This window comes from Acomys russatus, chromosome 11 (genome assembly GCF_903995435.1).
Source record: "Acomys russatus chromosome 11, mAcoRus1.1, whole genome shotgun sequence".
Taxonomy (NCBI): domain Eukaryota; kingdom Metazoa; phylum Chordata; class Mammalia; order Rodentia; family Muridae; genus Acomys; species Acomys russatus.
In genome coordinates, this window is record NC_067147.1 from 7,075,055 (window position 1) to 7,097,799 (window position 22,745).

The window sequence follows — 22,745 nt, forward strand, 5'->3', positions numbered from 1 at the left end:
GGTATGGTTTCATGGGGGGCTTGACGCTTCTTCGGGATAAAGGCTCAGGTCCCAAGGACATTGGCTGAGTTTCAGCTTCAACGTTTCAATTTTCAGCTTTAAAAAAATGTATTTTGTGTCTATTGGTGCCTTGCCTGCATATATGTCTGTGTACCACATGCGTGTCTGGTGCCTATGGAGCCAGAAGAGGTCACTGGACACCCAAGAAGTCGAGTTACAACAGATGGTTGTAAGCCACAGTTTGGGTGCTGAGAATCAAACCCAAGTCCTCTGGGAACGCAGCATGTGCTCTTTGCCACTGAATCATCTTTCCAGCCCTAGCTGTCTGCTCTTAAAACTTAGGTCACCCCCCCCCCCACCTTTCCACCTAGAGTCTCTGTTTAAACATGACTCTCCGCTTAGAGCTAGAACAGGTGGTGGTGACAGACAGCTGTGTGGCTCTGGCAGAAGCAGGCTACTCTGGTAGTGACAGCCAGGTCTTGCTGCCACTGTAGCCTGCAGGGTTAGCCTTACCACGCAATGCCCTTTTCAAACATTGCCCGAGCCTTAGTGTTTGTGAACTTCTAGAAACCCCCTAACTTCTGTGTCACTGGTGGTCAGGAGTCTTGCCTCAAAGGTCTGACTCCTAGGATAAGGAGGGAGGCCGTGTCAGAATCTGCTGGCAAATAGGAAGACATGAGACATGCTGTCTCATCAAGTGGACACTTGTCACAGTGGCTGGATGGTAGGGAGTCTAGATTCGCTTCCCTGACTTGAAGGGATCCCCAGTTCACAATGTTGTGATACTACAAAGCCAGCATTTCCAGGGGCCCAGTAAGAGCACATGGGGAGAGGTCAGGCTCAGAAACATAGCCCAAACTGTCCTGTGTAAAGCTGACCTTAAGTCTCAAGATTGTGTCTGTAGCTTCCTGCTGTGTTCTTACTGTCTTCGCTGCTATTGTTGCTGCTGCTACTGTTTGGAGGACCAAGGGACTGAACCCAGAGCCATTGTACACAAGAGGGAAGTGTTTTACCACCAACCTATCTCCATATCCTTTTGTGTTTTCACAGATGGTGATGGAGTGAGAATGAGAGAGATTAAATAAATATTCATTTATGAGAAAGCTAGGCTAAGAGGCTTAAATACCTCACAGATTTCATTAAAAAATTAACTGGGCTGGAAATAGTGGAGTATACCTGTGGTCTCTGCAACTTGGGAGGCTGGCGTGGGAACATCACTTGGACGCAAGAGTTGAAGGCTGGACTGAGTAACACAGCAGGACCCTTACCTCAATAACTATGGGAAAAGCTACAAGTATGGATCTGTGCTGGTTGGTTTTCATGTCACCTTGACACAATCTAGAGTTATCTGAGAGGAGGGAGCCTCAACTGAGAAAATGCCCTCATAAGATCCAGCTGTAGACAAGCAGGAATGACATTTTCTTTATTAATGATGGATGTAGGAGGGCCCAGCCCATTGTGGGTGGAACCTCTCCTGGGCTGGTGGTCCTAGGTCTATAAGAAAGCAGGCTGAGCAAGCTAAGAAGAGCAAGCCAATACGCGGCACCCCAGCATGGCAGCATCAGCTCCTGCCTCCAGGTTCCTAGCCCATTTGAGTTCCTGCACTGACTTCCTTCAGTGAGGGACCAGGAGTCTGTCCAAAAAACCAGGTATAAGCCAAATAAACCTTTTCCTCCCCAACTTGCTTTTAGTTATGATATTTCATCAAAGCAGTAGCAACCCTAATGAAGAGTGGATCCAAGACCCCACACTGGGCAGCTTACAACAGGCATGTAATACCAGCCTAGGCAATCCAACCCCCTTACTTGGCCTCCACAGGCAACTGCACGTACCCCACATAACACAATTAAAAACATTAGAATCCTGTGTAATACGTCCATACACTCGGTTGTGAACGCTTCATGCTTCCCAAAGCCCCACCTTTTGCCATGTATGACGTAGAGCTCACAATAATCTAGAACTCCATCCATCCGACAGCCACGAGCTCTCTTCCTAGGCAAGGGAACCAAGGTGCTGTCACGGCACTTGGAAAGGATCAATAGTGCTGAGGTAAAAGCGCAGCCACGCCCTGTGCCACGCGGCGGTAGGTGGTGTCTGACTGGCAGCTGGCCCTGGGAAGCAGGGGGCAGACAGCCACCTGCCTTTTCACTCTGCCTTTGAGGCATCCCCGGAAGTCTCCCCGTTAGGTGCGAATCCACGACCGCTCGCGCTCATCTGGGTCTCCAGGTGCGTGAGCCGCTGTTTCAGTTTCATCTGCGAGGCGTTGTACTCAGCCAGGAGTCGTGCAAACCTTGTCTGCAGGGTGTCCAAGGACGACTCCAGGTACTCCACTTTCTCCTCGACGTCCCTGGTGTCTGCCCTGGCCTTGGCCAGGTCCTCATCGATTAAGTTGTCCTTCATCAGAATCTGCCGACCTTTCTCCTCCAGGGCCTTCTTAGCATCCGGGTACTCGGTGAGGGCCTCCATCAGGTCGTCCTTGGACAGGCAGAACAGGTCTGAGTAGCCAATGCTCCTGATGTTGGCCGTCCTGCGGTTCCCCGACTTGCTCCCCTTAATGTTTAAGATGCTGATCTCCCCAAAGTAACTGCCGTCGCTGAGGACCACGAACTGTGTGACGCCGTCGTCGGCCACCACAGCCAGCTTGCCCTCCTTGATGATGTACATCTCCCTGCCAATGTCGCCCTTCTTACATATGTAGTCCCCAGGGCTGAACACAGCAGGACGAAGCTTCAGCACCAGTTCCACCAGCAGCCCGGCCTCACAGTCCTGGAAGATTCGGACTTTCTTCAGCGTGTCCAGGTGCACGTTGATGGCAATCTCAGCCTTCAGCTTGTCGGGGAGGTTTTTGAGCACTTCCTTTTCATCCACCGTTTTCCTGTTAGCCCACAGGTAGTCAAACCACCGGATAACGCGGGTCTCCAAGTCCTTGGTTACCTTGCGGAACTTCATGTACTGCTTGATGGAGTCGATCTTAGCCTGAAACTCTGCTCTCGAAGCATTCATGTTGGAAATCATGGAGCCCACATTGCCCACTATCGTGGCAAAGATCAGAACGCCCACCAGGAAGTCTACAACCACAAAGAGGTACTCCTCATCTTTCACAGGGGGAGGGGTTTCACCAATGGTGGTCAGCGTTAAGGTGGACCAGTAGAGACTGTAGATGTACTTCCTGGAGAGGCGCCCATACTCTGGCTTGGAGATGTTCGGATAGACCCAGGAGTCTGTCCCAAAACCAATGAACTTGGAAATGGCAAAGTAGATGCAGGCATTCCAGTGGATGATAATGAGGATGTAGAGGACCAAGTTCCCTATCCTGAACACGTTGGGGTAGTTGGTCCTCGTCTCTGTGCGGTCAAAGAATTCAAAGAGCCGAGAGAACTTCAGTAGACGGTTCAACCTCAGTTCCGGGTAGTTTATGCCCATCTTTACATAAGCCAGGTCTGTGGGAATGAGAGACAGGATGTCGAGCTTGAAGTGCAAGGTCTCTCTGTAATGTTTCCATAGCCTCTTGGTATCCCTAACCATCAAGCCTTGCTCAAGGAAACCTAGGGAGGGAGAAGGGGACGGTTACTTGGGCACCAAAGAGGCTTAAACTGGCTACAGAAAGCTATTTCCTATCATGGTTATACAATAGACAGCAATGTATATATGATGCAAACAATACTAGACATAACACATTAATGCTGAAACTCTCTGGTATTTTTTTCTATAATGTCTCAATCTCTTCTGTTTAATTTTTTTTTCTCCACTGGGAATTGAAGCCAGGGCTTTGCATAAGCAAGGGTTCTATAAGCGAGCTACATCCTCAGTTCTCCATTCAGGTTTAAAAATTATAGATCAATGAAGGAGAGATAAACATGTTTTTTGTTTAGCACAAGTGGAGGTTGAGAAAAAGACCTGTGAGAGAGCAGGTGATGTTTATCCCCTTAGAAGTCGAACCACCATGTGGGGGAGATTGGTTGTTAACCAGCTGAAAAACATCCTTGAACAAATTTGAGAGGAGATATAAATGTGAGCCAAAAACAAGAGGGTGATGTTTGAAGTCGAACCACCATGTGGGGGAAATTGGTTGTTAACCAGCTGAAAAACATCCTTGAACAAATTTGAGAGGAGATATAAATGTGAGCCAAAAACAAGAGGCGGGGCCTTTGGAGACTTGGGATAGTTTTGGCTGTTTGTTGCTTCACTTCAAGATGCTCCTAGAGAGAACCGCTTGAGGGAAGGCTTCGGGGCTCCGGGCTCCAGCTGAGGCTCCAGGTTCTGGTTTCTCCAGGTTCCAGCAGAATAAATCCTGCTGATTATGCCAGGAGAAACGTTCCTTGGAACTGATATCCTTATGGTTTCATTATTGGTTTTTTTTTTTGAGACAGGGTTTCTCTGTGTAGCCTTGACTGTCCTGGACTCACTCTGTAGACCAGGCTGGCCTTGAACTCACAGCGATCCACCTTCCTCTGCCTCTTGAGTGCTGGGATTAAAGGCGTGTGCCACCATACCTGGCATTATTGTATTCTTTAATCTTCTTTTCCTATTGTTTAGGTTAGTTGGGTTATAAGTGAGGTACTCTCGGTTAATAAGTGCATAATAAAATATATTTGTTAAGAAAATTGAGCCTACAGATCAATTGGGTAACTTTGATAATAGACTGAATATTAACAAAGAATGAAAGCTGAGTGTTAAAAGACAAACATGTGAGATGCCCATTGAGGTGGGTGAGGAAGCATGAGCCTTCCCAGTGCCATTCTGCCTTTCACGTACGCTTGAAAGTATTAAGCATCAAACTTCAGAGGTTCAGATAAAGCCTACCAAGCTGGTATTGCCAGTAGTGGTGGTCAGTGGAACAGTGCTGGGCTTGTCCCCCAGAGCGTAAGCCATTGGCACTTTTACAAATTCAAGGTGTCAACTGCTGCTAGCCCAAGACCTTTCCTAAAAATGCAAAGTAAGTTGTTGTCATATACAACCCGTACAAGCTCCGCCTCTCCTATTCCTCAGGTCACTCTTGTCAAATGGCTGCCCTTCAGGATCCACAGGGTGACTCGCTCCAGGATCTCTTAGCCTCTTTCCAAGACCCTTAGATGCTTAAGTATCTTCCATAGAATGAAGTCCTTCTTTGCACATAATCTATGCATAGCATATCCTCTTGATTATTTTACACTCTCTCTAGATTTTTTTTTTTAAAGGACCTGTGTCTTATAAGATCTTCACTCTGTTTTAATTTTTTTAAGGATAGTTCTTTTTTGTTTAAGATTTATTTATTATGTATACAGTATGCATCAGATGGTTGTGAGCCACTATGTGGTTGCTGGGAATTGAACTCAGGACCTCTGGAAGAGCAGTCAGTGCTCTTAACTGCTGAGCCAATCTCCAGCCCTCTCTCTAGATTTCTTAGAGTACCCAATAAATATAGCATAAATGCTACAAAGTCATGTTGTGCTGTGTAAGGACAAAAACTGTTCAGCACAGAATTATTTTTCAGGTATTTTCTATTCAGTTGTGATTGGCTCCCAGGTATAGATGTACAGACGGCACAGGTGCTTGTGCGTGTGTTTACAGGGTGCCTTGCGTTGCATCCTTGCTTTTGGACTCCTCATTCTCTTATGCTTCTCCCAGATCTGAAGACTGTTTCCCTGTGGGCTGTGATCATGGCCACCTGCTTTCTTGCCCCCTCTCTTCCCCAGCTTCCTGCTGAATTGGGCATCTCCAAGGAGGTACCCAAGTCTGAGAAGGGGTATAATTGATGTCTGAGTGAGGTGAGTGAGGGCATTTTATTCTACTCAAGCTTGCCTGAGACAAAGGGCAAGGTCTCCGTGGCTACTCACAGACCTCTGCCAATATGCCTGTATATGCCAATATGACTGCAGTGGAGGCCAGCCTCTAGCTGTGTGCTTGAGATCTTTCAGGCTAAGACGCTGGGCACCAGTGTGAATATGCACTTAGGGCCTTGGTTTCTGAGTCAGTAAGGTGGAGGCAGCCTTGCTTCCTGTCTCATGTACTGGTTCTACTAAGAAAGCAAGATGGGCTGAGAGGATTTGGAAGTTGTGACTTTCTGGTACAATTTGGTGTGTTCCTATTGAGCACGGTGGTGTGGGTGAGAGTTCCAAAATCTTAGAAGCAATATGAAGGGCCTCTACAAGTTTAGGGGACATGTTTGTGCACTTTAGAAAAAGATCCCTGGAATTGGGCAGCCCCAATTCTCACATATAGGTTGGTCTCAACCCCACCCAGAGGCTGTTTGAAAGAACTCGTTATTTTCCCAGGCCCACTTTTGAATTTCAGTTCTTCACACGTTAAAACTTCTTTGAGGGGACTCAGCAGTTAAGAGTGCCCAATGCACTTTCAAAGGTTTCATATTCAGTTCCTAGCACCTGTGTCTCACAAATGCCTGTAACTCTAGTTCCATGTGGGGGGTCTGATGCCCTCTTCTGGCCTGTATGGGCACTACACTCATGTGCACAAACCCATTTATAGACACACATACATATCGCTTAGTTAAAAATAAAATATTTAGGGCTGGAGAGATGGTTCATGGGTTAAGAGCACTGGCTGTTCTTCCAAAGGTCCTGAATTCAATCCCCAGCAACCACATGGTGGTTCATAATGAGATCTGGCACTCTCCTCTGGGTAACAGAATATTATACAAATAATAAATAAATAAATCTTTAAAACAAACAGACAAAAAAATAAATTGCAAAACCCTTCTGAGAGTTACATGGTCCTTCCACGTTTCTGTGGAGAGGAACTCAGACAATGAACTGAGTGTCACCTCACACAGTCAGAAGTAAAAGTTTTCTTTGATATGATAGCTTAGCCTTATGTCACAGGTGACAAAAATAAGGTTCAGAGACAGTAGATCCCAGAGCCCAGGTGTCTTAACCCCTGTCAGGTCTTGTTGACCTGACATACCAGGTCAACATACCAGTACCCACTCTGTGTTTGATGGGTCTCCAGATCTCCCAGGTACCTCTTGGTCAAAGGTAGGTGGCAGCCATCTACTACCATGAGTCTTCCTCAGTACGCTATGAGCCCCTACTGAGGGGCTAAGTCCTGGGGCTTGGGGACACTCACCTGTCCGGGCTCGAACCAGCATGTCCACAGCATAAAGGACATCTGAGGAGTAGTCCAGGACCAGCCACAGCATCAGCTGCTCTGACTGAAGCTCATCGAAACAGGCCCTAAAGAAGCCAAGGGTGAGATGTGACAGGATGGCCTAGTGTCCCTGCCCCGTGCTGTGAACAGGCTGCTTGGAACCAGCCTCAGTTCTCCCTGCGGGGTGACACATGTTACGTGGCAATTTCCTCTGAGGTGACAACATTCTTCTTTGGAAGGAACTTTCCGAAGATAGGATTCTCATAGAGAGGTGAAGCAACACATGTTGGGAAGGAAACTACCGCATGGGTGCTCACTAAGACAGGAAGTAGCTTCAGGAAGTCCCTGAGACTGACCGCTCTCATTAGCACCCTCCCTCCCCAAAGAGTATATAAACAGTAAAGACCGCTGAGAGTCACCCTCCGACAAGCCAAGCTGCAAGGAAAATTCTCAGACAAGTCAGTCAGCCTGGAAGAAGCCGAGATCAGTTGAACATTTTAGAAGAAGCCGAGACTGACTGAGGGGCCCGGAAGAGGCTCAGACCAACTGAGCCACTGATGGTGGCAAGCGGGGGGCTAGGGATGATCACTCCTAGTGTGTGGGGGCCTTTCACTGATGGTGGCAAACATGTAAAAAAGAAAGGGAAAGAAGGAGAGAAAACACACACACACACACGGTGGATGGAACAAACTCCGAAGAGTGAGCTCCAACAAGCTTATACACATACGTACACCCATACACACATATCTGTGGCTGGAAAAAAGATTCCAGCAACTGTATTAGTTTTCCTACAGATTATATATCCCAGCAGGATCTTCCAAGCAGTACAAAAATCACATCGCTATTACATTCTATTTTCTTTAAGTGAAGGATTACAATGAGAGTAAACATAAGAAAAACATGTTCTTTACATGATCAAATGTCTCACGTATTACGGGGTGAGAAACAAATATGAAAAGGAGGTTATTCCCAAGACCCCACATACATTTGTAACCAAGCAACTTGTTATATATTAACAATAAGCAAGCAAGGTAATTTCTCAGCCAGCTTTTCTTTATTAGCAGGCTACAATTTGCAGTTATGAAGAATCAATTATCTTAAAAATCGTACTATAAAAATCGTAAAAGAATCACAAATCTAAAGTTCTATATAAAAAAACACCCAGCCATTTCTACTTTAAGTCCTAAAGGTGCTCATCTACTCATTAATAATTTCTATTAAATCATATCAGGAAGCTGAGGGCAAAAATAAGTATAAAAAATTAGTCACCTTGAAATCCACCTTGTGTGAGACTAGTGCTAATTGGGGTGTTGTCTTTGCTCAGCAACCTCATAAAGTCCCTAGCTTCCCTATTAAGAAAGAGTGTACATTTTTGAGCTCGCTTTGGCAGCACATATACTAAAATTGGAACGATACAGAGAAGATTAGCATGGCCCCTGTGCAAGGATGACACGCAAATTCATGAAGCTTTCCATATTTTTGAAAGACTGGTTAATGATAACAATGCCTTGCAAAACCTTCGGAAGGAAAGGAGAATATTTTGTGGGCCATTTTATTTGTGTGTGTGTGTGTGTGTGTGTGTGTGTGTGTGTGTGTGTGTGAGTTTAAAGTTATTAGTTTTCAAAATCAGTACTTTTGAATGGAAACAACTTGACCAAAAAATCTGTCACAGGATTTTGAGACCCATTAAAACAAGTTTAATGGGGTGGGGTGGGGGGGGAGAGGAAGAATGTACTCTTTCTTTCTTTTTTTCTTTCGGTTTTTGAGACAGGGTCTCTCTGTGTTAGCTTTGGCTGTCCTGGACATGCTTTGTAGACCAAGCTCTCCTGGAACTCACAGTGATCCGCCTGCCTCTGCCTCCCGAGTACTGGGATTAAAGGCGTGTGCCACCACGCCCGGCAAGTGTACTTTTTCTTAACTTCAAATTATTCCCTAAGATTTTCTGCATCAGAGCCAAGAGCAAAAACATTTTTCCCTACGACTTTCTATGTCAGAGCCACTAGCAAAAAACACCTTTACCTAACTTTGTTGAATGGCCTATTTCTAAGGGTCATTGTTAGCAATCTACATCTGTAGGTTATTTTCAGGGGTGGTGGTTGAATCAATAACCTGCTCCAGCAGCAACGCCTGAGAGAGATCAAGCATTGCTACTGCGTATGCCAGTGATACTGCCCAGTGAAAAGCTGGAAGCCTCCTTTCTAGCACTCACGCAGTTCGTGTGTTAGGAGGATTATGAGGACCATAAGGGAGACAAGCAGAGCTGTGCTCTATAGCAGCATGAAGTCCTCAGGACACGTAGTTCTCGGAGTTCTGCCTCCCCGAGACACGCCCATTGTGATGATGCTAACAGGTGGGCCCTATTCCAAGAGTTCTAGAGCTGTTTTGCTGTTCATCCTGCACAGCCACCAACACTTGGTAGGTCAAGGAGGTTTGCCTTTAAAAGGGATAGTAGTCCCCTGCCTGTTCCTTTCCTCTACTGTTACTCTTCACTGCCACAATGTCTTGTCCTAGTGGCCCAGAACAGTGACACTAAGTAACCATTGTCTGAACTCTCAAATTTTGAGCCAGATTCACTTTCTTTCTTTTTACACTATTTATCTTTTGTCCTATCAATGGAACGCTGCCTAACTGCAGGGAGCACAGGTCTTCTTTGCATCCCAGTTGAGGAGGATGGTCAGGAATGTTCCAAAAGTCACTGCCTAGCTTCCCAGAGCAGCTGTGTCTATCATGCAGACTTTCCCAGGAACACCCCAGGGCCCACTGTTTACTTGAAGAAGAGGACTGTCTACAGAATCCTGGTAAACTAGAAGGGGCGGTCATCCTCAGAGAGCTGTATCCTGGTTGGCTCAGGAGATGCTCTGCCCCTGCCTAGCTTACTCTCACAAGTACAGAGACCTGCCTCTGCAGGACTTCCTTGTACGCTTAATTAGGGACACCTCTTGTTCTGTAGTCCTGCTATGAAGGGCCTTCCCAGAGGAACAGGAACCTCAGGTCCCTGAAGATTTGCTCAGGAAAGGCCCCTTCACCAGCATCCTTAGCTGGTAACTCTCTGGGACAGGGGAGGCTTCTGGGAGTCTCTGGTGGTGACCCTAGCTGAATCTGGTAGCAGCAGGGAATACGGAGCCTGAAGTCACCACCTCCTGTAGCCAGGTGGGACTTCCCATGGAGGGAAGGGGACACCAACCCACCCATAAAACCTTCAACTCAACATTTGTCTCATCTACAAGAAGTGTAGGGATTAAGTTGGAGCAGAGATTGAGGGAATGGAAAACCAATGACTGGCCCAAGCTGAGACCCATCCCATGGGAGAGAGCCAACCCCTGACACTGTTAATGGTACTCTGCTCTGCTTGCAGACAGGAAGCTAGCATAACTGTCTTCTGAGAGGCTTCATCCAGCAGCTGTTGGAAACAGATGCAGAGATCTGCAGTCAAACAATAAGCCAAATGCGGGAAGTTTTCTGGAAGAGTGGGAGGAAGGATTGAAGGAACGTGAGGGGTCAAGGACGTGAGAAGGAGACCTGCAGAGGCAACTAACCTGGGCCCATGGGGGCTCACAGAGACAGAAGCACCAACCAAGAGCATGCATGAATTGGACCTAGATGTAGCAGATGTGCAGCTTGGTCATCATGTGGGTTCCCTAACAATGGGAGTAGTAGGGGCTGTCTCTGACTCTGTTGCCTACTGTTGGATCCCTTTCTATTAGTTGGGCAGTCTTGTCTGGCCTCAGTGGGAGAGGATGCTATTAGTCTTGCTGCGACTGAGGTGCCAGGGTGGGTTGGTACCCATGGAGGGGGGGACTCCACTTCTCTGAGAAGAAAGGGGAGAATGAAGGGGGGTGGGAGGGCTGGATTGGGAGAAGAGGAGAGGGCTGGGATCAGGTTGTAAAGTGATTAAATAAATAAATAAATAAATAAATAAATAAATAAATGGGGGGTATTTCAAAGGCCGGCATGACTCCCTCTGGAGGCACACCCTGCAGGCTTGCTTTGGAAAGCTCCTGCCACTTCTCCAAACCTAGGGGAGGATGCATCCTGCCCTGGTAACCATAGCAACAGTCTTCCCAGGGGGAAATGCTTTCTCCAAGGCTCCAATCTCTGTACCGCCATAGCCCAGGTTCACCAACCTACTTGCTGGTGAAGTCCTGCCAGGTTTTCTCCATTTTCACCAGCTCACCCAGGAAGAAATTCTACTGCCTCTCATCTTCTGCAACAAGGCAACAGCTCCTTCTAACAGGCTTACGTAGGAGCACCCCAAAACCCACTTCTACCCAGCTTAACCCACAGCAGCTTAACTCGAGATGCGTCCCTGACACCCCCAGAACAGTGACCAACCACTACCCCTTCCTCACAGAACCCAAACGCAGAGTTCAGAGTGCCAAAACCTTCAGCATCCATTTCAAGCTCAGAGCCCTTTGCAGCCATGGTTCAGACACCTTCAGAGTCCTCTGTGAAATGACTGGGGTATTTTGTTTTGTTTTTTAACAGATGGAGAAACTAAGGCAGCAGCTCCCAACCTGTGGGTCACCACAGTATGAGGTGCCGTATTAAAGGTTTATAGCCTTAGGGAGGCTGAGAACCACTAGTCTAAGGCAACAGAGCTATATGGTGGCCGAGAGGAGAGAAACTTTCTCTGGTGAGACCCAGCACTTCTAGGCTTTGCTGTCCCTCCACCCCAGCATCCTGAAGTGATGTCCCTGCTCCAGTGCCTACCTGCACACAAGTAGACACCAGTTATAGAAGACAGGCACAGCAATGACAGTCAGCCAGCGGTAATAGATGTTGCTGGAGGGGTCCACCACCACAGCATCCTTCTTCCTTCTGGAAACACAGACATATGGTGCTATGTATGAAAAGGCTTTGGGCAGGGCGTCTAAAGGCCTCAATTAACTCAGTGAACTGGGGACAATTTTAGGGTGAAGATAAAGAAGTGAAGGTCATAGCTGGGCATGGTGGCGCACGCCTTTAATCCCAGCACTCAGGAGGCAGAGGCAGGTGGATCTCTGAGTTCTAGGCCAGCCTGGTCTACAAAGTGAGTCCAGGACAGCCAAGGCTACACAGAGAAACCCTGTCTCGAAAAACCAAAAAAAAAAAAAAAAAAAAAAAAAAAAAAAAAAAAAAAAAAGAGGAAGAAGAAGAAGAGAAGAGGAGGAAGAGGAGGAGGTCATAACAGTCTGTGGGGAGAGCAGGCTGGGCTCCAGGCTGGACTGGGAGGCTCCTCCCTCCCAGCCTGACCTCCATAATGGTAAATCTTGATGCCAATGTTTCTATGTGACCCCCTGGCACCATTCTTGCACTTCAGGATTTGTTCTGGGAATGAAAAGGCAGCATGGCAGTGTGGCTGAGTGCTGGTGAGGGAACAATCGAATCTTGGGGAGAGCTTCGGGCAATGCCTGCTTCCAGGGACCACCCATGCCTTCTGCAGAACTGAGGCCATTAAGTGTGCATGTGGGCAGCACTTGGTGTCTCTGAGGCAGTTGACAACACTGAGCTTAAAACCCCTGGAATGTGTCCCGGGGCCCTTGTCAGCTCTCACTCCATTTATAAGACAGAGCTACTCATGTCGTTATGACTGTCTGTTATCCTGGAGGGCTGAGGTTGAGAAATTAGTGGTTCAGGCTAATGTTACACACTTTCCCATCCACTTCCATAACCCCTGGGAAGTAGCACACAGCCTAAGGTCAGAGGCGTTTCAAAGCAATGAGTTATGAACCAAAATCCACACGTTGGGGTGGAAATGCCATGCGGGGTTTTAAAAGTCACACGTCATAGCAACTGGCTGAGTGGCTTCTGTTACAAGGCTGGCTGTGATGGTCATATGTGGGGTGCATGCCTGTAACCTCAGCACGGGGGAGGCTAGAACAAGAGGGTTAAACTCAAGGGCAGCCTTCACCACATAGGACACTCTGACTGCTCTAGTTTGTTTTCTGTAGCTGTGATAAATATCACGGCCTAAAGCAATTTGGGAGAGGAAGGGCTTTGTTTCAACTTACACTTGCAGATCATGACAGGAACTCAAGGCAGGAACCTGGAGTAGAAAGCTACAGGGAGGCTGCTCTCTCTCGCTGCCTCAGCTAGCTTCCTCCTCCGCTCAGGCCCAGAGCAGCCTAGGGGCAGTGCTGCCCACAGTGAGCGCCATCCTATCCTCACTCAGCCATCAATCTTCAACCAGGACAACCCTTCACAGATGTGGAAACAGGGCTATCTGATCTAGGAAATCCCCAAGCTCAGACTCCTCCAGATGACTCTGGGCTGTGTCAGGTTGACAGCTGAAGCTAATTAGGATACTGACAAAACCACAACCAAACCAAGATAAGCAGGCCACTAAGGCATTTTAAACAGTAGCCGAACTCGTTTTGTATATACCGCTTTCAGAATATGTGGTATAAAAGATGAGCCTGTTTCCTTGCAGATGTATAGCTGGAAAATCAAGAAGGGGTCCTGCCAGAGAAAAATGAGCACAGAACTGTGATCTTTTCTGGAGGTTTTAGGGGAAGCAATTTTCCCGTTCCCTGTTTGTAGTGTTGGCAGGACTCAGTTTCCTGCACCCATGGGCCTGCAGCTCCCGTGTTCTGGCTGCCTGTAATGCACAGCCATTCCTAGCTTCATGATGCAGTGGCAGCGCAGTGGGGCTGGCTGTGTGGGTAAAGTGTTTGCTCCACCAGCACAAGGACCAGAGTTTGGATGCCTGGAACTGGTGTAATAGCTGGCAAGATATGGTGGCTGCCTGTATTCTCAGCACCCAGGAGGCAGAGACAGGGTGTGCCTGGGGCAAGCTGGCTCAGAATTGCTGAGCTCTGGGTTCAGTGAGAGGCCCTTCCTCAGAAGGTATAGTGCAGAGCGATGGAGGAAGGTACCTGGCCCAATTTCAGGTTTCCACATGCACAAATGTGTGTGTACCACACAGACAGACAGACAGACAGACAGACAGACAGACAGACAGACAGAGACATGTATACTTGCAAGAAAGAGGAGGGAGAGAAAGAAGAAAAAAAATAGTGTCTACTCTTCTAATCCTAGTTAACTTGACACACCTCAGAGTCTTTTGAGGGAGTCTGAATTGTTGCCACGACTGTGAGAAACTGTCTTGATTAATGATTGATGTGGGGGAGTCAGCCCACTGTGGGCGGCACCGTCCCTAGGCTGATGGGCCTGGGCTTATTAAGAAGAGGAAGGAAGCCAGGTGTGGTGGTGCATGCCTTTAATCCCAGCATTCAGGAGCAGAGCAGGTGGATTGCTGTGAGTTCAAGGCCAGACTGGTCTACAAAGCGAGTCCAGGACAGCCAAGGCTACACAGAGAGACCCTGTCTCAAAAAACCAAAAACCAAAAACCAAAAAAAAAAAAAAAAAAAAAAAAAAAACCAAAAAACCCCAACCCCCCCAAAAATAAATAAATTAATTAAAAAAAAAAAAAAAAAGAAAGAAAGAAAAGGGAAAAGAGAAGGCTACCACGGCAGGAACAGCTATGCCATTTCTTGGTTTTTTACATCATTTCCATCTTCAGTGTGAGCTATTAGCACCAGTCTAGCCCTTCAAAGTTTTGTCAATAAGTATATTTTTTAAAAAGGTCTCTACCAGCCGGGCGTGGTGGCACACACCTTTAATCACAGCACTTGGGAGGCAGAAGCAGGTGGATCGCTGTGAGTTTGAGGCCAGCTTGGTCTACAAAAGCGAGTTCAGGACAGCCAGGACTGTTACACGGAGAAACCCTGTCTCAAAAAACCTAAAAACAAAACAACAACAACAAAAATAAAAATAAAAAGGTCTTTATTCAACCCAAGCCTGAGGATGCCTTTGTGAAAGAGTCCTTGGGTGTGGGACTATAACCTGCCTTCATAGGAGGCCTCAAGTCACAGAAGGCATCACTTAGCCGACTGGCACCATGACACGTGACCACCTGACTCAAACAGGACAAAGTGCAAAGCTCCACCCGTACCGCGTTGCTGGCCATAAATGCTGCCAGTCGGTACAGGCTACAGCTCTAAGATCCTGTTAGGTTTTCAGCCCACTTGATTCTAGCATTGTGGATGAAACAATTGAGATATTAAAAATAATTTTATCTTTTGACAGTGGGTGAGAACAAAGTCACCAGTCCTCTGTCCTCACAGCTGGAGTGGTTTTGACCACTGACTTCTTAATGACTGTCACCACTAGAGGGCGCTGCACACAAGCTGATTGGTCCCACTTTAGGCTGCACGGAGCCTCAGCTTGCTTTTGTCAGGTTTGAGACTGTTAATGCTTTGGCTTTTTAAAACTTCTGTTACACAACAGTTGAGGACCTAACCCGTGTCATCCAGCTACACCATGGATCTACCCAGCACTGCCCTCCAAACCTTATATAGACTTGCAAAAATATTGCTGGTGTGAGCCAAGAGCAATTGATTCTAAAGGGAGACCTTATTCCATATTTGGGAACTAAATGAAAATTCTAGGGAAAAAAAAAAAAAAGGAGGTATAAAGAAAGGGACCCAGATAAAATTGTCATCGATGGTCAAATGTCCTTATTTGATGACCATTTTCAGTGTCATCTCTTGGTCTGTGGCTGCAGTGTGGACCCATAAAATGGCCCTGGGGCAGCCAGCACTATCTACTCCCATCCTTGCCCAAATCCTGGCTGCAGGGCACAGCGTTAACGAATTTCAGAAGCTGTTTGTGGCTTTCATCCTTAACAGCCCTTCCCCGCCTGGATACCAGTTTCCAGGGAGCAGGCACATATCATAGCAGCCACAGCTTTGTGGTGAAATCATTTTGTTTTCCTTGATGGATGACATCTGGGTCTCTGGCTTTGCTGTTATAGTTTCTATAAACCAAACACACCCCCTTTTCCTGGAAGGAATTAAAATTCTACTCAACAGAAGGGAAGAAAAGAAGTACCAAGCTCTGGCCCTTTGTCAACTGAAAGTCAAGCAATTGGCATTTCTCTGTGATGTTGATGGCTCCCCCTCACTGAAGGTGAGGACTCCAGGCATTCCTAAGAGGCAGAAGCCAGGGACCTATGGGTCCACACATACCTGCTGTCACTCAGGGCCACTCACATTCACACAGTCCCAGGGCCTCTGTGTAGCACTGTGGTACTCACACTGAACTCAATGGCCAGCTCAGCATCTGTGACAGAATCTAGTCACAACAGGTCACCCCTTCAAGAGGCTGGTCACCAGAGGGAAGAAATGAAGCCCTCAGGTCGCTCTGATAGTTCCCTTGAGATTAGCTCAAGTTGGCCCTAAACCAGGACCTTGAGGTTGTACCATAGAAAAGCATCCTCATAGCCAGGAGGCTGCCCGCCGCTCGGCAACAGAACTTCAAATGTGCACCCTGGAACATGGTAGTGAAAGAAGGTATTAAAGCTGACAGGACTTATTTCCTGAACCCCCGTGGCTTCTTAGATCAGAAAAACAAAGAACAAAAAGCAATATGACTTCCTTAGAGAAGTCAAACAGACTGTGCAGCCCAGCCCACTCCCGGCCCTTGGGGATGGATTTCCAAGAAAAGGAATGATTCTAGAATGGTTTCCTGGTGTATGGGGAATGTGGTAAGAAGCAGAAGAGAGAGAGGCAAAGTGGAGTTGCGGGGTTGTGGGGTGGTGGGGTGGGAAGGGTGGGATGGGGTGGGGTTGCAGGGTGGGGGGTGGTGGGGTGGCAGGTGGGGTGGGGTGGCGGGGTGGTGGGTGGTAGGGAGGGTGCGGTGGGGTGGGGTTGCAAGGTGGTGGGTGGCAGGGTGGCGAGGTGAGGAGGGTGGGGTGGGTGGGGCTGCTGGGTGGTGGGTGGTGGGGAGAGTGGGGTGGGGTTGCAGGGTGGTGGGTGGTGGGGAGAGTGGGGTGGGGTTGCAGGGTGGTGGGTGGTGGGGAGGGTGGGGTGGGGTGGGGTTGCAGGGTGGTGGGGTGGCAGGTGGTGGGGGTGTGGGGTGGTGGGGTGGCCAGTATGCTGAGCTGGAGCTTGAGTACTTCTCCCCTGGTGAGTTGTTGCAAGTGTTGGCATCATTTCTGGCTGTGGGCCAGGCCCTGCAGGGAGGCAGAGAAACCACAGCAGCACAGGACCGGAATGGTTTCAATGACTCAGACCATCTTGCCTGAGGTGACTATGGCAGCAACCCCACCCGCTTCTCCCTAGCCTTTCTGTTCACAACTGTCTGCTCACAGTGCATTATTTCCAGGAACAAACTGTGTGTGCACATGTACATGTGTATGTGCATGTACACACATGTGGATGTGTGCATTGTATATGTGTGCATGCATGCACGCTTCATGTATGTGTGTATGTGTGTGTGCACATATGCATTTTTGTATGCATGCATGCATGTTTGTGTGTGTACTGAGGTCTGGTAAAAAACTTTCAGCCAAGGCTACACATAGAAATCCTGTCTCAAAAAGCCAAAGAAACCAACCAACAAACAAACTTGGGGCAAAGAGAGAGAGGAATAGCCCCTGGCTAAATCCAGGCCTCTGAGTAAACAAAGATTAATGGTTTGAATTCCATTCGGTTTCTAAGTTTCAAATTCCACTAGATTTCCTTATGTTCAACCCTGAGCAAGATGGTGAGCTGGGTATCACAACAGGACTTGGTGGGACCTCTGCCTTCTGTACTTCCATCCTTTTCAGGTGAAGCGAGCCTAGAACTTTCTACCCTGGGGGGAGGGGCGCACACTACCCAAGGAGTAGCTACTTGCTGTCCTCATCTGCACAGACCAGACATGGCTCTCCAGGGTGCGCACTCTTAGAAATTTAGTCACAGTAGCGTCTTTCTTCTAATCAGCAGGCCAGACAATTGACCTCATGTCCAGACAATTGATCTCATGTCCAGACAAACTCATCTCCCTGGTCAGTCTTCTGTCCTCTCTGCTCCCAGCCCCTTCAGGGATCCCTCTGCTTTAGGCCTATGTCCCCTGTCTCTGAGCTGCACAACAGTGTGGTAAGGGCCAGTTTCATACAAATTAGACACAATCTTTCACAGCGTCCCACGGGTGTTATTCTCAAGTGAATGCTTCCAGGACAAGTGTTTGACACAATAGGTAAGAAAGCCAGGTGATGGTGCTGGTTTAACTGGATGGCTACATGTAGAAAAATGCAAGTAGAGCCATATTTATCACCATGCACAAAGCTAAAATCCAAGTGGATTAAAGACCTCAACATAAAACTGGATACATTAAATCTTTTAGAAGAAAAAGTGAGGAAGAGCCTGGAACTCATTGGCACAGGAGACAACATCCTAAACAGAACACCACAGCCTAGGCATTAAGGTCAACAGTTAATAAATGGGACCTCATGAAACTGAAAAGCTTCTGTAAGGCAAAGGACACTGTCAACAGAACAAAGTGACAGCCTACAGATTGGGAAAAGATCTTCAGCAACCCTACATCTGACAAAGGGCTAATATTCCAAATATATAAAGAACTCAAGAAATTAAATACCACCAAACCAAATAACCCAATTAAGAAATGGGGTTCAGAGCTAAACAAAGAATTCTCAACAGAGGAATATCGAATGGCTGAGAAACACTTAAAGAAATGCTCAGCATCATTAGTTATCAGAGAAATGCAAATCAAAATGACTCTGAGATTCCATCTTACATCCAACAGAATGGCTAAGATCAAAAACTCAAGTGACAGCACATGGTGGCAAGGATGTGGAGAAAGGGGAACACTCCTCGATTGCTGGTGGGAGTGAAAACTTGTACAAACACTTTGGAAATCAATCTGGCTACTCAATACTCAGCTATTCCACTCCTTGGAATATACCTGAAAGATGCTCCACCCCACAACAAGGACATTTGCTCAACTATGTTCATCGCAGCTTTATTTGTAATACCCAGAATCTGGAAACAACCTAGATGTCCCTCAGTTGAAGAATGGATAAAGAAACTGTGGTACATTTACACTATAGAATACTACTTGCCTATTAAAAACAAAGAAATCTTAGGCCGGGCGTGGTGGCGCACGCCTTTAATCCCAGCACTCGGGAGGCAGAGGCAGGCGGATCGCTGTGAGTTCAAAGCCAGCCTGGTCTACAAAGTGAGTCCAGGATGGCCAAGGTTACACAGAGAAACCCTGTCTCGAAAAACCAAAAAAAAAAAAAAAAAAAAACAAAGAAATCTTGAAAATTTCAGGCAAATGGATGGAACTAGAAATGATCATCCTGAGTGAGGTAACCCAGACCCAGAAAGACACGCATGGTATATACTCACTTATAATTGGATACTAGCCCAACATGGATGTCCTCTGAGACTCTTCATTCAGCGGGGGATTGGGACAGATGCTAGGACTTGCTATTGGGACTCCAGGTGAGAATGGTATGGAAGAATGGGGAGATAGAAGGACCCAGAGTATCCAGGAACCCCACAAGAAAGCCATCAATGCTGGCAGATCTGGACCCAGGGGGCTTGCACAAACTGCTGTACCAACCAAGGACAATGTGTGCAGTAAACCTGAACCCCTATTCAGATCTAGCCAATAGACAGCTCATTCTTCATGGTCATGGGGAGAGCAGGGACTGACTCTGACATGAACTCTGGTGCCCCCTATCTGATTACTTCCTCTTGGTAGGGAGGCCTGGTGGCACTCAGAGGAAGGGGAAGCAGGCTATCCAGATGAGACCTGATAGGCTGTGACCATATGGTGGGGGAGGAGGTCCCCTTCTGTCACAGGCCTAGGGGAGGGGAATAGGATGAAAGAGGAAGTGAGGGGGCAAAAGGAAGATTCAAGTGAGGCTATAACAATCGGGATGTAATCTGAATAAATTATTTTTTAAAAAATGAAAAAAAAAAAAAAAAAAAAAAAGAAAAGAAAAGAAAGCCAGGTGGCCTCACAGAGCTAAACAGTACCTCTGCTCATCAGCAGTCATCAAAGATCACGGTGGGAGCCAGTGGCTGGTGACACCCCAGCCTGATCTCGTGTGTTTCTTCTCTGCTATTTTGGTTATCTTTGTCCAAGTCTTCCTCTCCTCATGTAGGATGTGGCTTAAATTGCCTGTTTCTGGATTGTCCTACTCATCTGAAAATTCCCCAAGGACTATAAATCCCTGGAAGATGTTAGCGAGGACACCCAGCTCTTGGGGTACAGTGGCCCCAATTCCACAAGGTGAGGACCACGTGGAGAGGTATCTCAGCATATATTTTCTTTTCTAGTTGAGACTTGGCCTCCAAAAATTTAGAACCCTCCTCCCCCCTGAGGCTTCCCATCCTGCGTTGTCACATTTATCTACCACTCTGAGCCTTCTGGTGGGTGGCCAGGTGTCTCCGGGCTGGCCAGACCTTGCCCTAGGGGGCTCTCACCAACTCCTCCCCTTAGTTGGTCTCACTGGGACATGTATTTCAGGTCAGCAGCTGTCTCCATTAGTCTAGGGTTGTATAAAGATAATTTCGACAGATTGGCTAGGGAATAGAGCCAGCATAGCTGGCTGTAGAAAGTTCCAGATTCCCTTCACCTGAAAAGCAAGGGCAGAGGAAAGGGATCCCGCTGAGTCCTTTTCTGGGCCTGTCATGGTGCCTGGCTCTTCACTCTTCTGACGACTATAATAGAAAGCTAGGAGCTTCTTTTCTGGATCCTGCTAATCGAACCTGAGTCTCCTGAAGCAGCAGCCGGCGCCCTTGATCACTGGACCATCTATATCCTAACAGCATCTACTCTTTGTGAGACATGGTCTCCCACCGGCCTGGAACTTACTAAGAAGGTTAAGATGGCCATCTAGCAAGCCCCAAGGTCTCACCTGTCTCTGCCTGTCCCGTGTTACGCCCTTGGCTCCTCAGGCTCGCAAAGCAAGCGCTTCACTGACGAAGCTCTCTCCCCAGGTCCCTGAGTCTCAATGGTTGTGTATTCCACAATCTACTGCATGCCGTACAGTACAAGGATGCCCCTTTGTATACAAACACGGAAGTACAGTGGAGATTCCGGAAAGATCCACGAGGCTTCTCCTGAAGTCACATTGTGTCTCTCTCCAGGAACCTTGCATGTTCGCTTGGAAGCCCCGCCGAACCATACAGGAAGTAACTCATTCTTCAACTGTGTTCACACTTTACTAATCAGAGGGCTCTGGATGGCAGAGCATGTTGGCTTCCAGTTGTAGATGCACACCTGGACATGTGTTTCTCAGAGGAGCCTGACAAAAGAGAATGCTTAAATCTTTGTGTATGTGTGTGTGTGTGTGTGTTCCCATAAAGCAGGTTTTGGGCAAGAATCCACCTACTCATGAACCTTGGTGGGGGTGGGATGTGTGTGTGTGTGTGTGTGTGTGTGTGTGTGTGTGTGTGTGTGTGTGTGTGACATGTGTGCATGCATGCATGCATGTGTGTGAGCTTTCTCTCCAGGTCCACCCTTGACTCTCTTTCAGACTGACATGCACACCCTAAGGAGGCCTTTGGATGCTCAGCGATTAGTGAGTTGATGTGAGCTGTACAGGACCTTGATGTTGGGTAGCTTCATGGCTACAGATACTTTCCACAAATAAGAGAGGCGGAGATTCCCATGCACTGGTGGGGGCAGAGAGACAAGCCCTACGCAAGAGCACAATTGCAGCTCCCTGGGGGAGGAGCATTTGGGCCATGCAAGAAGGAATACAGGAGCCATGGCTCAGAGAGACACTCCAACCAGAAGCAAGCTCTCCATCTTCCGTCTCCTCTGTGCTTACCCTCGCAGCCTTCCCCCACCTGGTACTTATTGAATGTGTGAGTGACTGTGTCGGGAGATCACACCAACCCGTGAATCTTTCTAGGAAAATGCATGCATCTCTACACATGTCCTGGTGCCTGCTCAGGTCTCCTCAGACAAAATAGGCCCTGCATTTGAGCAAGATGGGTCATAATGCAACGGGGGATGAGGGTCCATGTAGAAGAGGGCTGAGGCCAGAAATCCCTGATGTGTTTGGGGAGCTTTATACAGGATGGGTCAAGTTTAAATGAGGCTGGGAACTCTGGTTCAAGGGCTCATTGGACTTGGAGTGGAAAATAAGAGGGCATGTAGCATTCCCTGAAGGACGTATGCTTCCTTCCAGAAATGTCTTTTGTTTTTGTTTTGCTTTGCTTTTTTGTTTTTGTTTTTGTTTTGTTTTGTTTTGTTTTTTTGAGACAGAGTTTCTCTGTGTAGCCTTGGGTGTCCTGGACTCGCTTTGTGGACCAGACTGGCCTCGAACTCACAGCGATCCACCTGCCTCTGCCTCCCGAGTGCTGGGATTAAAGGTGTGCACTACCACACCCGACCTCAGAAATGCCTTACAGTGATGTTGCTTGGGGGCGGGGTCTCCTTGGACAGCTAAGCCGGGCCCACATACTTCTCAGCTGTCTCGGCTGGTGTGCAGGTGACCCTCTTTCCCTTTTCTGTTTCTTACCCTCTGTCTGGCGGTTCCTGTCCTCCTGGGTTGGGCTGGGCATCACTTTCCCGGCTGGACACCTCCTTAAGCTCAGTTCCATGAAAACGATCCAAGAAGGAATCAGGTGTCTGGCCCTCGTGGTGTAAGTGCCTATTGGCCCACGCACGAAGTGAGATGATGAGGCGTGACACCCTGGGAGGGAAAAGGACAGACAGTGGCTGAGGAGGGAAGGACAAGAAAAGAGCCTGATCTGGCCTTGAGGGGCCCAGAAGAAGCAGAAGTGACCAGTAGAGGTGAGTCTGGGCTTGTGGCTTCTCTCTACTGTGCCCTTTCTCCCCTTCTTCCTTTTCCTCTGCAGTCTGGGCAGAGCCTC

General features: G+C 47.8%; 1 protein-coding gene and 1 non-coding gene across 2 annotated transcripts in view; one reads left to right on the forward strand and one right to left on the reverse strand.

Moving 5' to 3' along the window:
* Nucleotides 1-2,143: 2,143 nt before the first annotated feature.
* The window catches only part of Cnga3 (cyclic nucleotide gated channel subunit alpha 3), a 32,944-nt gene continuing 12,342 nt past the window's right edge, over nucleotides 2,144-22,745 (reverse strand). The window contains exons 2-6 of the mRNA XM_051152554.1: nucleotides 22,391-22,564; nucleotides 21,381-21,386; nucleotides 11,794-11,901; nucleotides 7,063-7,169; nucleotides 2,144-3,545 (exon numbers count right to left, since the gene is read on the reverse strand). Of these exons, the coding sequence (XP_051008511.1) occupies nucleotides 2,146-3,545; nucleotides 7,063-7,169; nucleotides 11,794-11,901; nucleotides 21,381-21,386; nucleotides 22,391-22,564 (1,795 nt within the window). The 3' untranslated portion in view covers nucleotides 2,144-2,145. The remainder of the gene's footprint in view (nucleotides 3,546-7,062; nucleotides 7,170-11,793; nucleotides 11,902-21,380; nucleotides 21,387-22,390; nucleotides 22,565-22,745) is intronic.
* LOC127196006 (U6 spliceosomal RNA) lies at nucleotides 8,458-8,564 on the forward strand. Its single transcript, XR_007831413.1, has one exon. It is a non-coding gene; the product is annotated as a U6 spliceosomal RNA (small nuclear RNA).